The following is a 19026-nucleotide window of genomic DNA, read 5'->3' on the forward strand; positions in this document are numbered from 1 at the left end:
GTTCATTTATACCTCCCGGCGGGATTACAACATTAAAAGACACTTAGTACAATTTACAATCAATACAACAATAAAATACTAACACCAAGAATTCCTATTAGTTCTCTAAAAATTACAATTCATCCATTAGCCAACAACCAGTCAAGGAAGAGCAGTCGTCATAACCTTTTTATATGGAATTCAGTGGATAAGCCCACCGGAAGAGATCCGTTTTGAGTGCCTTCTTAAAGGCCTCTAAGGTAGTAATGAGACGGATCTCTTCCGGTAGGTCACTCCATAATCTTGGGGTCGCGGCAGTGAATGCCTTATGTGAAGTTGTAATTAACCTGGTATTATAATATTCTAGTAAGAACTTCACAGATGTTCTAAGAGTGCAGGGCAGATTATGTAGGGAGAAGTGCTCCTGCAAGTAACTCGGGCCTGAGCCATGTAGGGCTTTAAAGGTAATAACCAACACCTTGCACTGCACCCGGAAGCTAATTGGCAGCCAGTGAAGAGATTTCAGTATTGGTGACCAGTCTGGCTGCTGCATTTTGAACCAATTGAAGCTTCCAAATTTGGTACAAGGGTAGCCCCAAGTAGAGCACATTGCAGAAATCTAACCGAGAGATTACCAGTGCAAGTACTACTGCTTCAAGGTCCTTTCGGTCCAGGTAGGGACGCAGTTGGCGTATCAACCGAAGCTGATACCAAGCACTCTTGGCCGTCGCATCTATTTTGGATGTCAATTGTAAGGACGGATCCAGGAGTACTCCCAAACTGCGAACCTCGTCCTCTAGGGGAAGTGTGACCCCATCCAAGACTGGGTGACAAAACTCCATCCCTGGACTTGGGGTACTTATCACGAGTACCTCCATTTTCTCTGGATTCAGTCTGAGTTTGTTTTCCCTCATCCAGCCCATTACTGATACAAGACAGACATTCAGAGGAGAGATGCCATCCCTAGTCACTGCAATAGTCGGGGTCAAAGAGAAATAAATTTGGGTGTCTTCAGCGTACTGATGTCTCCGGATGATCTCTCCCAGCGGCTTCATGTCAATGTTGAAAAGCATGGGGGACAGAATGGCACCTGGAGGGATGCCAGATGTCAGCTCTCTCTTGGAAGAGCAGCTGTCCCCCAGCATCACCATCTGGAATCTGCCCAAAAGGTAGGAATGGAACCACTGCCTCCAATACCTAACTCCCTCAGGCTTTCCAGAAGGATACCATGGTCTATGGTTTCGAATGCCACTGAGATGTCCAAGAGCATCAGAAGGGTCACACTTCCCCTGTCGATGCCCAGATGGAGATCATTGACTAAGGCGACCATGGCAGTCTCAACTCCTGAAACCAGTTTGAAATGGCTCTAGATAATCATTTGTGATATGCATTTTAAATCAATTCATAGGCATTCCGAAATAGAAGCATGCAACGCTGTTAAATGAACTTCTAATTTAAATCCTATTAGCACCAAATTAGCAACATAGAAATAAAAAATTAAAACAAGGCAATTTCTAAAAACATATTGGTTGCAAGTAGTTTAGACCATAATTCAAGAATGTGGACAAGCTGGAACGTGTCTTGAGGGTGACCCTCAAAACAGTGAAAGGTCTAGAAACCAAGCCTTGTGAGGAGCAGCTGTGGGTATATTTAAGCTGGTGAAGAGAGGGTTTGAAGGGGACATGACAACCAAGTTTAAATATTTGAAGGGGTGTCATATTGAAGATGGAGCAAGCTTGTTTTCTGCTGTTCTGGAGACTAGGACATGGAGCTATGGATTCAGGTTACAGGAAAAGAGAGTCCACCTAAACATTAGGAAGAACTTTCTTACAGTAAGAGCTGTTCAGCAGTGGAACATGTTGCCCCTAGGTCTGGAGGAATCTCCTTCTTTGGAGATTTTTAAAAAGAGGTTGGATGGCCATCTGTTGAGAGTGATTTGACTGTGTGTTCCTGAATGTCAGGGGGTTAGACTAGATGGCCGTTGGGGTCTTTTTTCAAGTCTATGATTCTCCCTGTGTCCACTAGGCTATGTACACCCCCCAATTCACACATGTAGATGTAAAGGAGCCCCTGGGGTTAGTACATATAAATAAAAAATTACATTTCCATTCTGGCATGTAAGTGATCTCCTATCTCAGCCTTTTCCCTGCTCTCTCCTTCCCATGTATCTTGCAGTATTTATATCTTGTTTGCAATTTTTACCTATTGCATCAGCATGCCTAATCTTAAAGGTACTCCAGAGAAAGAATTTCAGTGAACCAAACTACACAAAACTATGACAAAGTACTAAAAGGTGATCCAATTTTATATATTAGCTACAATGTGGTGTTAGTTCAGGTTTATTTTAAATGGTGAGCATTCAACTTACACGTCCTTCAACTCCTGCCTGCTTTGCTATGCATTCCGAACCATTCCCAGCTGCTTTCTTGCCACTGTCTTCCTTTGTTTTGGCAGACAGTTCCTGGGCTGGTAAATCTCGTTGTTTTGTGTCTGTACCTAAATTTACATGGAAAGCAAGAGAGAAATATATCACTTGTTCATTAGATGAGTAAAAATCTAAGATCTAAAATCTTTACACTTTAAATGGCTTTAATCAAAGATTAAATATTGCTAAAATTTTGTCAAGTAAGTTTTGCAAACATTATTCCTATCACAAAATTTACTACTTTTTTCTCATTTTATAGCTGTAAGCTAAGAAAGAAATAATTTCAGTGTGCCCTTCCCTTATGCAAGGGATCCATTCTGGACTCACCCGCATAAGGGAAATACTGTGTATAGTGGAGCCCCATTGAAAACAATGGGGCCCATGCCCGCTGTGTGGCATGTGTGGCATGCGCACCATTGCCTCTTCCGGTGCGCAACTTTCAACATATGCTGAAAGCCACATATGACACGGGCGCACTGTACTTGCTCAAGGCCACAAAATAAGTCTGTACCAGAGTACTCCGAGACCCCAAACCAAAAGCCAGCTTTCTACTGGACTGAACATCTACAATTACAACTTTACATTTGAAAAAAAAAAATCAGCAACAAGCCTGCAATTAATAAATTTGAGTTTATAAGAAATTGCTGACTAGTAACTCTTGGCCTATTTAACAAAATATATACCAGCCTGAACACTCCTGATCTCATCTGGTCTTGAAAGATAAACAATACCAGGCATTATTAGTACTTGGGTGAAAGAGAATATTTGGGATCTCTAGGTAGGGCAAGGAAAGAATCCTGCCTGAAACTGTGGAGAACTGTGCCAGTCAGATGTGATAATCTGAATACAAATATAGATGAGCCACTGATCTAATTCAGTATAAGATGTAGATGTTTCTAGTACAATCTCCCATCTTGCACACATGTTCTATGTTTCTAGTACAATCTTCCATTTTGCACACATTTTTAGACCTTTATTAATCTGAGGTAATAGAACATCTCTAATAGAACATCTAACAAGTCATTAACCTAACTTAGTTTGTGATGTGCTTAGTAGACTTATACACACTGCTCTCTGACAAATATATACATTAGGCCTTTGGTATCCATGGAGGATCCATTCCGGATCCCCCCTACAGATGGCAAAAAACACGGGACCTCAAGTCCCACTGTTTCCAATGGGTATGTACTCCCACCTGTGCCAGGGCATGCCAGAGCAAAAACTAAGGCTGGCCATCCACAGAGACTCAAATCCACAGATGGCTTGGTGCGGGCACACTATACAGAAGATTCTGTGGCTCTAGAGAGGAAATCCAACTCACTCATAAAGCAGTCTTCTCTTTGAGAAAATCTAGTGTTGAAAATGAGAATTACTCCATAGCTGGTACAGCTGCTATACCCAGCCCCTACCACTGCCCAATCTCCTCCTTTCCTTTCTGAGGTGTACAAAACTACTAAAATAACAGGAAGAGGAAATATCCAGGGAGTCAGTTGTGAAAGAGAGACTGAGTGTCAGGATGTAGAAAATATTTTTTTTATTCCTAATATGGGGAATAAATCTGTTATATATCTGGATACTCAGTCTCTCTTTTACAACTGATGCATTCAAAACTACTGCCAGGAGCAGTATATTCACTCATATAAAAACATACTCTCTTAATTTTTTTCTAAGAATGAAAGGGCAGGTGATTTTGCTTTACATTGGGGTCTGATCAGTTACTGTAACAAATGTCCAAACAGCTTCCATTCTCATTTTCAAGGATATAATACACAATGTTGGTCATTGATTAGCCTGAAGCATCCAAATCGTTGTTTCAGAATAAATGAGGACAAAGATGTTGTATATTTTTAATCTGTGTATACTGGGAATTTGCAAATAATCATACCTGATGACAGTTTTGTAGTGAGGTCAGGAGCTGCTTTAGGTCCTGAACTTTTGCTGAGATGTCCTGGAGATTTGTGTGCTCCATCAGATGATCTCAGCTTATCATGTGACTGCACATTCAAAAAAAGAGACAAGCATCTAGCAATGCATTTCAAGTGACAGGTATATCGAAGGTAGTAACAACTTTTTTACAGTCAAGAAAATATTTAAAATATTCTTAAAAAATGATATTCATTGAACCTAATTAAGTTCTCACAAACTTACTAGATTAGATAACATAGCTTGGTATCTACTAAATCTTAGGTTATTAGTTTTTATCAACTAGGCTGAGCCAATCCTCCCTCAGAAGGCCATCAAAACCAATCCCTTCATAAGAAAGAGCAACAGGGGATACTCTGAGAATGGTATCATCTGGGTTTCTTGAGCTTTACTTATAGCAGCATGAGGGAAAAGAAGTGAGCAGTTTCCAATAAAGCCCTAGATTGTAAGAGCAACAACTAAAAGAAACGTCAGCACAGTCTCTTACTGAACTGTGAATACCATTTTCTTTAAAACCGATAATTGTAAGAAGTGTATAATAATAATAATAATAATAATAATAATAATAATAATAATAATAATAATAATAGGTTTTATTTATATACCGCCCAATCACTGGGAATCCGAGCGGTTTACAATAGAGGGGATAACAGACAGTTCCCTGCCCACAGGCTTACAATCTAAAAGACACGACACAAAAGGAGAAGGGAATGGTGAGGGGGGGAGGGAATCAGGTCCAGCATTCTTCTCTCCCTCTGAGGCCTGGACCAAGGCAGATGGACCGGAGGGAGGGCTCTTCTTCTTCTTCTTCAGGCTAGCCCCTGATGGAACTGGGCCAGCCTACTCTCTCCCTCAGAGGCCGAAAGATGACAGTTAGGGAGGGAGGAGCCTCCTTCTTCAGGCTAGCCCCTGATGGAACTGGGCCAGCCTTCTCTCTCCCTCAGAGGCCGAACGATGACAGTTGGGGAGGGAGGAGCCTCTTTCTTCAGGCTAGCCCCTGATGGTACTGGGCCAGCCTTCTCTCTCCCTCAGAGTCCGAACGATGACAGTTAGTGAGGGAGGAGCCTCCTTCTTCAGGCCAGCCCCTGATGGTACTGAGCCAGCCTTCTCTCTCCCTCAGACACTGAGAACTCATGCCCTGTACCAGTGGAGAACCACAGGTATAACTGTGTGGCAGAAAAGGGGTGGCCATCCCATGGGATGACATCTAAGCAGCAGGCGGTTGCCAGCAATGTGTTTGTGCACATGGATGGTGAGGAAGGGACCAAAAAAAACACTTGCCAAGCGGCATGGCTTGACGCTGGTCCGTGCAGTCGGGCCATGTGCATTCAGGCTGCCTTGGGAGCAGCCAGTATGGACAGTGGCATTTCGAACTACTTTTGGAAAAAGCAGGTTCAAGCTGGTTTCTCCTGCCCATCTGTTCCGCTCCTGAGTTTGTCTGCTTTGCTTTTCCCTCACCACCCAGTTTTCCTTCACTGTTGTGTTTTTTGCGATTATATACCTGAGAGCAAGGATGGTTTTATTCTATTAATCTAACCTTTCCCAAGGTATAAAGCACTATGAACCAACAGATGTTCTAGAATTCAATTCCCACCTGCCCCACCCAGTATAACAAGAGATTATACAGGCTGAAGTAGAAAATCTCTGGAGGACTCTTAGTTCCCCACACCTAGTATAAATGTTTAAATAAAAACTCCATTCCAGACACCATTAAAAACCCCATACATTCTATACCTGTTTTCTAGCAAAGCTGGTGTCACGATATACAACTATGGGATAGATTGAATGGTTTCAACCAATATTTATGGAATCCACTTTTGATCCCTTTTCTATCACACTGGCCTTTAGAGAGATGGGCTGCATGTGGTGCATAGGCCAGGTATTGCCTGTGTGGCATAGGGTCTTCTCCTCCGCAAGTCCCAGCTATCAGAGTCACTAGTGGCAGCAGATGAGGTGACCACTTAAGGGCTTATTCTGGAAATCTGGTGCCTGACACTTTGCATTGTTGGTGCTGTACAGCACTGCTGACTCAACAACCAGCTCCTCCATTACAACACCACATATCTCCCATCTAATTTTCCCATTTGACAAAATGTAGGTGCTGCTTCTATTTGAACTGTCAGCTTCCTCAACTGTCCACTAAGTAATATGATAATTGCTCACCAATCGTATAAATTTGATCAACTGCACACACATACACATAAAAAGCAAAGAAGAAAAGGAAACTGTGGCACGTTACAGACGGGCCTAAGAGGCGCCGTCCTTGCACCGCAATTACGCGCGAGGGGGGGCGCTTCCAGACGCGCCTTACCCCTCGCGTGTAACCGATACGTCAAGATAGCGATGCCCTATACAGATGGGCGCTGCCATCTTGACGTAGCGGACGCTCTGCGTCCGCACGTCCCAACCCAGAAGAGACATCACGAGTGCGCGCTTTGGCACTTGTGACGTCTCTTCCAGGTTGCCGGAAGGAGTGCGATTTTCACGCTCCTTTTTTGCAGCACGGAGGAGTCGCGCAGTTTGGCTGCTGCGGCTCCTCCACACTGCAACCGGCAGCGGCCTGAGACCGCCCCTTTTGGGCGGTCTGTAACGGGCCTGTGTGTGCCAAACAAATAGTATTTCAGACAAGACAGTGTTGGTTATTTTATTAAGCCAGAAAGGCCTTCTGAAAAGCAGTTGTGTTAGAATTTACAGACCTATTTAAAAGCATAATGGTGTTACCAAAAAATATCAGGTGAACTTTAACATACCTCTTTAGTTCTTTTCCTTTCTTGCTCTAGGTCGTATTCTTCCTTAGACTTCCTGAAAAACAGGTACATTCAGTGAATCACTATTCTTTAGCTACCTCCAAGTCAAAAGTAATTCAAAATGGCATACTGTCTTCCTAATCATGCTCCTTAGGGACCTTCCTGCTGTAAATTTCCTTCATGTTCTCATGAAAAGCCCACAAAATATCAAGGGCTATTTTAGGTTCAACAGCATCACTTATTCCCTTATTTGTCAAGTTGCCAAATTCCTGCGAAGGAGCTGGGCAGTTCACTCTACTTGAATTGTCACCAGCACTGATGCCAGAAGTGAACTATTCCACATCCATGTTATACCACTGATGCACATGCACCAGCTGCTCTGTTTGGGAGTTTACACAGTGCATCTATGCAGATCCAGAACTTCTCATACATAGCCAGGGAAGAGCCAGAAGAGAATATAAAAATTTTTCAGTGATTCCAAGAGACAGAATTGGGGGAAGTTTTCATTCCCATTCTGTTCTGGCTGCAGAACTATGTTTAACATATAAAGATGAAAATCAATTATTTGCTTACAATATCAGAATTTTTAAAATGTTTTTCTTTATGTAGCCACATTAGTCTCTAAGGTGATTTACAGGGCTTCATGAGTACAAAAAAAGTCCTTGTCTGCCAGGAACATACAATCTAATACAGTATAGGCAAAAGTGGAGAGCAACAAAATGTAGAGAGGGAGAGGCAAGAGGAGTGAGGAAGGAACATGAGCAAGATGTGGCAAACTCAGTGAAATAAATAAATACGCTGTTGATGGGAATTTATTCTCTCTCAATGGCTCTTCCTCTATTCTACATATGCCTATGGCACCCTGTACAAAATGGATGCAGAATAGAAAAGAAAGGTTTCAAGCCCAGAGGCAATCTTACTCAAAAGTAAAGTCTCTTTATTTCAATGAAACTTACTCACATGAGTCACACAGGACTGCAGTCCTTACATGGCTAAATCTGTCAAAGCAGCCAAAATTATAAACAACCAGAATGTATCTCTCAATTTTTTCAACACACCAACTCAATTAAAAAGTCTGGTCAGATCAGAAACAGACTACATAGCAATTATGGAGTGGTTTGTACCTGAAGAAATAATCATTTGGACAAGATTCAAAACTGAACACAAATTCAGCCAAGTACAAGCAACATTTAAACTCAAATCTGATCTTAATCTTCAATTTCTCTTTTTCTTTTTCATTCACAGATTTATTATAATATATGAAAGAAGCATTTTACATTGGATCCCAAAAAGCACATCAGCAGATCGTGAATTTCTCATCTTTTCATTCTGGCAACCTCTTAACCCAGCCACAAAAAGCTTCTCATGGAGGTTGGGAACCTTTCTGAATGGACTGGGCTGTGGCAGCAGAGGCTAGGGGAAAAGGTACCTCCAGCTTTCAGAAATCCCAACCACACCTTGCTCCATTCCGAATAATTCCAACATAAAAGAGAGGTTGTTCAGGGAAAACATGGAGGAAAAGCAGCCTTCTGCTTATAATTTTCTTCCAAAGAGCCAAGAATAGCCTAGGTATGTCTTATCAACATTTACTCATTAAAAGTCTTGCACACAGTCTAATTATGGCTTCAGAAACAAACAATTAAAAAAAATCTGAGGAAGGGCTGAAACATCTTGGTTCTTCTTGTAAACATGTAGCAAAAGCTACTTGAGAGCAATGCCTAAAGAAAAAAAAAGGTGATTCCACTATTCAAATATTTATTATGCTAATCGTTCAACACAGAAGAAGAATCGGGTGATTAATTGCTTGCAGCATCATATTATGGCATAGAATAGTCACTAGACATACTGAATATCTGCTAATAACTGAGCATTTTGCACATCCTGGACATCTTGCATTATGCCTTTCAGAAAGATGTCTATAGTCAGATCCAGACAGAAATCAAACAGAAAACTTATTTTACCTAAGAACTTCCCTTAGTATTTTCATTTCTTCTTCTTCAATTTCAGTGTATGCATCAGACCCATCAGTCAAACAGTCAGGAAGAACACCTGTGCAAGGGGAAAAAAAGGTAACAGGTTGGGATAGAGGAAGAAGAGGAGGCAGTCTTCTGCAGATGAAGCCTGACCTGCTCTCTGTCTGAGATGATTTTTTAAATCCAATTCTGCATATTGGCCGTAAATACAGAGCATAGTTTTTTACTCATTCCACGGGATCATCATGGGCCTACATTTTTGAAAAATAGAGGACCTCTGCTAGCAAAAACCCTGGCACATGGATATAGAAATAAAGGACTTGAAAACTCAAGCCTCTACAGACAGTTTTATCATCAGCTAATGGACAGAACCTTTTATTATTATAATAATATTTATTTTTATCCTGCCTTTTCCCCAAATTCCCCAAATTCAAAGTGACTTACAAAGATTAAGAAAAAGATGGTTAAAATCCCCAAGATACAAAAGTTAAAACACAATTAAACAATCAGAAAAAATAAAACCAGGTTAAAACATGTATCAATTAACCCACCCACACACCAGCACAACAATAGCAAGATTCCTCGGAGGGTGATAGAGTCTCCTTCGTTGGAGGTCTTTAAACAGAGGCTGGATGGCCATCTGTCGGGGATGCTTTGACTTGGATTTCCTGCATGGCAGGGGGTTGGACTGGATGGCCCTTGTGGTCTCTTCCAACGCTACAATTCTATGATCCAGCAAGTGGGTAAGATTTGCCTTATAATCACTCATCAAATGCCTATTGGAATATTTGCTTGTCTGCAAAAAGTAGGAACAGTGCCAGCCCAATTTCTCTTGGAAGGGAGTTCCAAAGCCTAGGGGCAGCCACTCAGAAAGCCTTCTCCCACCAGATGAAGAAGGACCACAACAGCAGATCTCAGAGAATAAGCTGGTTTGTAAGGGAGGAATGCCATCCTTCAAATAACCTTGATGTGAGCTGTGTATGGATTTAAAGGTCAAAAACAGCCTTTTGAATTGTGCCCAGGAATGGACCCACAGTCAACGGCGCTGTTACAACAAGGGAGTTGTATGCTCCCTGTAGCCAGTACCTATTAATAATCCCACTGCAGTTTTTTGGACCAGTTGAAGTTTCTGAACACTCTTGAAAGGCACCCCATGTAGAACACATTACAGTAATTCATCCAGGATATAACTAAGGCATGGCGCCATGGCTAGATCCAATGTCTCAAGGAATGGGCACAGCTGGCTGCAGGAGCATAACCCCATACAGTACATATTGAATCCCTATTCCACAATTTGCCTTTCAACTGACCAGAAGCACCTCCATCTTGGTGGGTTAGTTTCTGAATTAGTTTCAGTTTGTTTGCTCTCATCTGGAGCATTGCTGATCCAGTTTAGGACTAAAACAGTTTACTTGGCTTGTGCTGGAAAGGAATTGGGTGACATCTGCATAATAATGCCACCAAACCCCAAAACTCCGGGCCATTTCATGGATATATTAAATAGCATGGGGGATAGAACCAACCCTGAGGGACCCCATAGGCCAATAGCAAGGGGTCGAACAAGTGTCCTCCAGTACCACCATCTGGGTTCACCCCTCCAGGAAAGAACAAAACCACTGTAAAACAGTGCCCCCCAGGTCCCATCCCAGCAATGCGACCCAGAAGGATACACTGGTCAATGGTATCGAAAGTCACCAGAACCAACAGGGACACTCCCTCTGTCTAGCTCCTGGCATAGGCCATCCACCAAGGTGACCAAAGTTGTCTCTGTCCTATAACCAGGCCTGAAACCATACTGAAATAGATCTGGATAATCCATTTCATCTAGAAACCCCTGGAGCTGAGAAGCCACCACAAACTCCAGAGCCATGCCTAAAAATGGAATGGTAGAGACTGGCGGATAAATTATCCAAAATAGTGGGAGCCAGGGATGACTTTTTTAGTACTGGTTTTATAACAGCCTCCTTCAGGCAAGCTGTAACTCTGCCTTGTTTTAGCAAGGCATGAACCACTCCCTGTACTGACTCAGTCAGTCCCCCACTAGCTTTTTAAATAGACCAGGAAGAGCAAGGATCTAGAACACATGTGGTGGCTCTAACCTCTCTAAGAATCCTGTCCACATTCTTCAGAATCCTATCCATTACCTCTAAGTGTATCTTCTTTCTTCTGGTCTTTTGCTGCCTCCTTGACTCTTCCTTGTCTTTTCTTCATTTTTTCTTCTTTTTTCTGGCATCATGGCCCTATGTATTTTCCCTCTTTAATGAAATTCTTTTTTTTCACCTGTCTCACATTCTTGCTCACACTTCATTGAGCCTACTGAAGTTCCATGTCTTTATAAAAAATTGAAATATGGCCTCCTCATAACAAATGAAGGATGAAATTAATACTTTTCATTGACAACTTCTTACCATTTCTTTCTTGGATTATTCTAATGGCTTGCAACTGCATTTCAATATTTTTCTGGACCATCATTTCTTTAAACAATCTGAAGTCTTCTGCTGCCAGTACTGGTTGCAAAATGGCCTGTATGGAAGCAGTGTTTAATCTTACAGCATCAACAAATTCATACTACGATCAATTCAATATAGACTCATCTCCAATATTATTGCAATAATGTACACATACTGAGAAAGGCATATTAAAATCTTTAAAACTGTTACTGTACACAAACGTCAAGACTATAATCCCAAAGCCATTTATCTGGGAGCAAGCAGGACCAAGTAGACATCCATAAGATTTTATTGTTCTCCACGTCTCCCCAATACTATTGTCTAGAAAAACCATATAGCCTTGCTTAAGGGGAGATATATATGCACACTTACATCTAGAGTTTAACTATAAATAATTATGGATCTAGATCCAACAAGCATGCTGGTGGTATGTCAGTCTTAGCCTGAATACTTATGCCACTGTTTCAGGGGCAAAAGTGTCAACAGAAGGCTTGGCATTAAAATGACCACTGGTTAGCAGACTAGGAAAACTTAGTATGAAATAACCCATTCCCAATTTTATATAAGATGAGGAAGGCCCAGAAAGTCCAAGAGGCTGCACAGGAGACCTTCAGGGGCAACAAGCCATCCATATGTCACAGTTTCCACTCCCCCTATTAACAAGAAAGTGGTGTGAGACTAAAGTGCATATTTCCAGAAACAAATAAAACTAACAATTATCAATAAAAGAAACCAACTTTAAACCCCTGCATTGCTTTTATGATCTACTTTAGCAAACAATAGTTATTTTAAACCACAATTCCTGTTTCATATGCAATGACAAGTCAGAGGTCTATGAAAAAGAAACAGAGTTGAGTTCTTTTCCTAGCCTCCTCCCAACTGTCCACGAGGAGTGAAAAGTACAGTGCTTTAATCCACTGCTTTCTGGAGGCACTTTCCTGTTTATGCATATACTTCTGTATTATGATTTATTATTACAGTACATGCAAACTCACCACCCGAGCAAATTACTGTATTAACTGCCAGTTCAGTGGGGGGGGGGGGGGGGGAGAGAACATGGCAACTGAACCCAACCAAAGGAAATTTTTGATGTCATTTCCATTATTAATTTTCCACTGCGATTTCATTTTTACTCCAATTTTCAAGGGAAGCTGAGTATCAATTGGCCTACATATTTAAACAAATAATGGACCATTCCTACGAACAGTCTAGCAATCCACAGATTTGACCATCTACAGATCACTAGGCCCCATTTTACTCAATGGCAGCACATGCACACAGACATCATTGCCGTTGAATAATATGTGCTATAACCATCCACATTTTTTGCCATCCGCAGGATGTGGGGGCAGAACCAAACCCTTGCAGATAGAAAGGGTCCACTGTGTTTGTTTGTTGTATTTATACCCCCTCTTCAGAAATGCTCTCAGAGCAGCTTACAAATTGGTAATTTGTAAATTTACAATCTAAAGACACCACACACAAGGAAAGGGGATGGTAGCAGGGGAGGGGATTAAGTCCAGGAGAAATTACACACTAGTTCTGTATTTTCATCAGGCAGTTTGTGCTTAACTGTGAAGTTTCAGATCAAATCATCCATGTTCATAACCTTTAGTCCTATAACTGTGGATTTACATTTGTATGTGTGCTGAAAGTGTGCATTCTGAACCATGCTATTTAGTGTACAGACATACAAATTTGTTAAGAGTATCTACCTGTGAGGTACGGGTTTTGGCAAGAGGAGACATGCAAGCTTCCTGGAATTTGTCTTCATTAATTCCAACTTCTTTAAGGTAACTTTCTAACAGCTTTTCAACCTGCAAAATAATAGAAAAATTATCCTCTACCATCATCTATCAAGGATTCTCCACAGCCTTGCACACTATTTCTTTTATTTAGCAAAAGGGGTACGGTAAGCTATAAATTGTCATAAAAATAAGTAATCATGCCTTCTGAGATCCAGCACAGTGTAGTGGTTTTGGAATATGACTCTGGAGATGAGGTTTCAAATCTCCACTGGGCCATGGAAACCCACTGGGTGACCTTGGGCAAATCACAGTCCCTCTTCTGAACAAATCTTCCAAGAAAATCCCATGGCTCACCTTAGGGTCTCCCTGAATTGAAAATTACTTCAAGGCACACAACAACAAAACACTTTCTGCCCATAAAGATAGAAATCAACCACAAAATTTATATCATGAAGCTGTCATGATATAAAACATATATGTTTAATTTAGTTTGCTACTATCATTTTACTTGATTTCTCAATAACAAATAATAGTATTTATATACCATCTTCTATCAAGCAAGACACTTTACAAAATAGAAGAGGTGGTTACAATCTACAATTCAACATGGATTCAATTAAATTCCACCATAACAGAAGAAGAATCAGGAGATAACACTGTCAAAGGTGTCATGAAAAAGGTGGGTTTTCAGAAGAAATTTGAATGAAGAATTTTTTTTAAAGATGGTACTATAAGAGGCAATGAGGCAGAAAGTATGAAATTGCTTTAGATCTTCATGGGGCTCAAGAGGTGATGCATGAAAGTGAATGCCTCAGACAATGATGTATTAAAAGTACAGAGGGAAAGGCAAACCACAAAGGGTTTGAAGGCAAAAATCATTGTGTTTTATTAAAAGACTATGAAATGCTGAACTCATTACTGAGTTCTCTTATGTCTGAAAGTGGTCATGAAAAATAATTATGGCCCCATACAGAGGCGGGGTACAAACCGCCGCTTTGCGGCGCTCCCCCGCCGCCGCCATTTGCTCCGCGCGGGAGCCGCAGCAGCCAAACCGCGCGGCTCCCGCGCGGAGCAAAAAAGAAGCTCCATTTCGGAGCTTCTTCTTGCGGCGCGTCTATGACGTCGCGAGGCGCCTGGCGCGGACTCGCGACGTCATAGGCGCCGCGACGCGTCTGGACGCTGTGCGTCCAATACGCAAAGATGGCGGCGCCCATGTAGAAAGGGCGCCGCCATCTTTTACGTATTGACTACGTATTAGGGTTAGGGGGGTGCGGAAGCACCGCCCCTTCCTAACCCTAATACGTATTCAATACGTATTTTTTGGCGGTTTGTAACCCGCCAGAGAGACCAAAATAAAGCTGCTTCGGGTCTCTTTGGAGGTATGCTGTTTAAATGATGCATGGGTCCTCAGAGTCCGGAGGTCGCGCCAAAGCCACACTCCATTCCTAAGCACTGGAGTGCAGCTTTGGTGCAGCTTCCAGATTCTTAGGATGCATGCATCATTTAAATAGCATACCTCCAAAGTGACCCGAAGCAGCTTTACTTTTGCCTGTGTGTATAGGGCAGTGGTTCCCATCCTGTGGGTCGGGACCCCTTTGGGAGTAGAATGACCCTTTCATGGGGGTCGCCTAAGACCATTGGAAAACACCTATTTAATTACAGTTATGAAGTAGCAACAAAAAATAATTTCATGGGTTTGGGTCACCACAATATGAGGAACTGTATTAAAGGGTCGCGGCATTAGGAAGGTTGGGAACCACTGGTATAGGGCCTATGAGATCAAAAAGAATCCCTACTCTTTCTTGCACGTTCTCACAATATTACAGATTAATTATATTTGAGAAGGAATTGTTGCTTGGAACAATCTGGGATGCAGTGCAAATTAGTACACAATTTATCCGAGATACTCCAATGGCAAATTAATTGGCTGGCTTTCCCACCTATGAAATTTATAGCCTCATTATTTCTAAATTTCCATATATAGATTAAAAATATAGCCAATTAATATAAATTTATAACCTACAGACATGAGTCCCAATTTTTTAGCAATGCCCTACCAGCTGGTTAAATTAAAGGGTTGGCAGTAGAAAGGGTATTATTCAGATATCACACATTTCAAGTGTCTTCTCCAGCTATGGTGAAAAAAATAAGAATATGGAATCCAGCTTCTGCATATTTAAAGCTGCAGCACAACCTGGCAGATCTAAAGCTGCCAGACAATTCAAACAGCTACCAGACCCTATGCAGTGCCTTCAACCATCTTACTGTTACTGTGTTATTATAGTGGGACTGGACATTCCAGCTGGATAGCAGAAAATGATAGATTTTGTAGCAAAATTGTCTTTTGGCACAACTGTGATCCCTACCCATCCAAGTTTTAAAAGCAAGTAATAGGAAATGTAATCCAGAATTCTACAATCTGAAGATGACTGTACCCATTTCTCATTTTTGTTAAATATGAAAATGGCAGTCAAGCAACTCCAAAACATAATCTAAGGAGGGGAAAGTGCTGATGTTAAGAATAAGATTCCTGTTGAAAAATGTAATAAGCTTCTTAACAGTCCCTGAAGCTGATGCAAAGTCACCCCATAGTATTATCTGGTCAACAGTGATGGCTACATACCACACTTTAGAAATTCTGTAGAGTTTGAAATATCAAGACCTGGGTTGATAGGATTATTGCTAATTTAAGGTGATTTTTTTTCTTTATTTGAAGGATTTTTATCCCACTCATTTCAGCCAAAATGAAATGGCAAGTGAATGGAGGGGAAGGGATAGAAATCAATTAATTGTTCAGCAAGGCTTCCCATCTCTTCTCCTTCTGCTTCAGCCTACTAGAATGGTCAGTTAAATATGATGTTAAAGTAAGCAATGGCTTAGTCCCAGTATGTCACCTTTAATATCAATTACTGATAGCAATTTTCTCCAATAAGCAAGAACTAATCATAATAATGTTAATATTTGGAAAGAACAGGGTTGCTACAGAATCCTTTACTGAGTTGGAAAAAAGATGGAAAAGAATGTAGCATAGCTGCTTTTGGTTGTATTTACATCACTGCAGACATGCAGTAAATCAACCTTGCATAATGAATCACTAGCCACCTAACTTTCATAAACTGCAACAGAAATCTACTAAACGCTGCAACAGATGCACAAGATATTTCTACATCAGCAGAACACACTTATCTACAGATCAAGTAATTTACAGATTGCAAGTAAGCTGCTCACCAAAGCTTTATATTCCTGATGAATCTCAGTGTAAGATAACTTGCTTTCTTCTTCGTCATCAAAAACTGAAAAGACAACAAGTTTGTTTTCCTTTCAAATGTAAAAACTTTGCAAAAATCATTCCAAAATATTCTGCATCTCAAAATAACTTCAAATTACATTCCTAGCAGGGTGAGATTTATCTAAACCAAAAGATGTCACCAGATGGGTCGACCAATTGGTATTTCCTAAGTTGCAAATTATTGTGTTTTATTTCCCACTGGGCAAGTCACACTCTCTCAGCCTCAGAGGACAACAATGGCAAACCCCTTCTGCAGAAACTTGCTGAGAAAAATCCTTAGGGTCAGTATAAGTCAAAAATGATTTGGAAGCACACAACGTAACTGCTCATCTTAACTGCTACCATGCTGGCCTCAGAAGGGGAGAAGCAGCAGGCACAGCAACTCCATCATGCCTAGCCCCAAAGGCCCTAGAATCATAGAGTTGGAAGAGACAGCAAGGGCCATCCAGTCCAACCCTGTGCCATGCAGGAAATCCAAATCAAAGCATCCCCAACAGATGGTCATCCTGCCTCTGTTTGAAGACCTCTATGGAAGGAGACTCCAGCACACTCCGAGGGAGTGTGTTCCACTGTCAAACAGCCCTTACTGTCAGGAAGTTCCTCCTAATGTTGAGGTGGAATCTCTTTTCCTGTAGTTTGCATCCATTGCTCCAGGTCCTAGTCTCTGGAGCAGCAGAAAACAAGCTTGCCCCCTCCTCAATATGACTTCCTTTCAAATATTTAAACAAGGCTATCACATTACCTCTTAACCTACTCTTCTCCAGGCTAAACATCCCCAGCTCCCTAAGTCGTTCCTCATAGGACATGGTTTCCAGACCCTACACAATTTTAGTCACCCTCCTTTGGACATGCTCGTTTCTCAATGTCCTTTTTGAATTATGGTGCCCAGAACTGGACACAATATTCCAGGTGGGGCCTGTCCAAAGCAGAATAGAGTGGCACTATTACTTCCCTTGATCTAGACACTATACTTCTATTGATGCAGCCTAAAATCACATTGGCCTTGCTAGCTGCCGCATCACACTGTTGACTCATGTTCGTGTTATGGTCTACTTAGACTCCTAGATCCCTTTCACATGTAGTTTTGCTCAGCCAGGTGTCCCCCATCCTATATCTGTGCATTTCATTTTTCCGCCCTAAGTGCAGTACCTTACATTTCTCCCTGTTGAATTTCATTTTGTTAGCTTTGGCCCAGTTCTCTAGTCTGTTCAGGTCATTTTGAATCTTGATCCTGTCCTCTGGGGTATTAGCTACTCCTCCTAATTTGGTGTCATCTGCAAATTTGATGAGTATGCCCCCAATTTTGTCCTCCAAATCATTGATAAAGATGTTGAATAGCACTGGGCCCAGGACAGAGCCCTGTGGGACCCCACTGGTCACTTCTCTCCAGGATGAAAAGGAGCCATTGCTGAGCACCCTTTGAGTTCGGCCGGTCAACCAATTACAGATCCATTTAACAGTTACTTTGTCTAGCCCACATTTTACAAGCTTGTTTGCAAGAATATAATGGGGAACTTTGTCAAAGACTCTCCCTCCAGCTTAATTCTCAGAGAGAGATAAAGGCGAGGCAGGCATAGCTCCACCATGCCTAGCCGCAGGGGAAGAAGGATCCACCCTTCATTCCAAATGCCACTGCCCTGGTCTTGGAGGGAGAGAAGAACCAGCAGTACCTCCTTCACTTGCTCCCCTTCCCCACTGCCATTCCCTTCTCTTTTGTGTCTTGTATTTTTAGACTGTAAGCCTGAGGGGCAGAGAATTGTCTATTTAACTATCTTCTGTAAGGTGCCCTGAGATCCTTTGTGGCTGAAGAGAAAATAATAAATACTCTAAATCAATAAATAAGTATATAAGCAACAATTCCCAAATTATTGTGTTATAGCATTAGCAATATAGCATGTACATTTCTATACCATTTATCAGTGCACTCAGCACTCCCTAAGTGGTTTACAGTCTGTAAGCCAATTGCCCCCAACAAGCTGGCTACTCATTTTACTGACCTAGGAAAGGCTGGAAGGCTGAGTTGGCCTTGGAGCCTTGCCTGGGATCGAACTCACAACTGTGGCTGCAGCACTGACATTTAACCACTGTGCCACCAGTGCCCCAGGTTCTCCACAATCTTCTAGTCTAGACAATTCAACATACCCCTTACTTTCTTCTCTGAGTGGCTAATGTAGTATTTCATTGTTGTATGACCTTTAAACCAAATAACCAGAGTACAATATTGCTGCAAACTTCATTTAATTCCAAAATATAACACAGTTGGAATATTCTGAATAAGCTGAACAAGGAAATCAGATTACATCATACTATTTACAGACTAGAGTCTGTCATTTTCACATCATATACACGTTAACTGCCCTTGAACTGGTCCCGAGGCCCCCAACTCATGCTGACCCTGTGGGTGAGACATCTCCCAGACCCCTGTCCTCTCTTGCTCTGCTTAGGTCCTGCAGATTCAGGCCTGATTACTGACTCTAGCCATCGGGCATGCG

The 19026-nt window shown here is 41.7% G+C and overlaps 1 protein-coding gene across 5 annotated transcripts in view; it reads right to left on the bottom strand.

The window, feature by feature from the left end:
• The window catches only part of CFAP36 (cilia and flagella associated protein 36), a 29282-nt gene that overhangs the window by 3844 nt on the left and 6412 nt on the right, over positions 1-19026 (bottom strand). For all 5 annotated transcript variants that reach the window (XM_042446940.1, XM_042446939.1, XM_042446938.1 and 2 more), the window contains exons 2-8: positions 16474-16538; positions 13213-13314; positions 11456-11570; positions 9036-9123; positions 7078-7129; positions 4290-4398; positions 2348-2475 (exon numbers count right to left, since the gene is read on the bottom strand). In XM_042446940.1, the coding sequence (XP_042302874.1) occupies positions 2348-2475; positions 4290-4398; positions 7078-7129; positions 9036-9123; positions 11456-11570; positions 13213-13314; positions 16474-16538 (659 nt within the window). The remainder of the gene's footprint in view (positions 1-2347; positions 2476-4289; positions 4399-7077; positions 7130-9035; positions 9124-11455; positions 11571-13212; positions 13315-16473; positions 16539-19026) is intronic.

Source organism: Sceloporus undulatus, chromosome 1, assembly GCF_019175285.1.
Source record: "Sceloporus undulatus isolate JIND9_A2432 ecotype Alabama chromosome 1, SceUnd_v1.1, whole genome shotgun sequence".
Lineage (NCBI taxonomy): Eukaryota > Metazoa > Chordata > Lepidosauria > Squamata > Phrynosomatidae > Sceloporus > Sceloporus undulatus.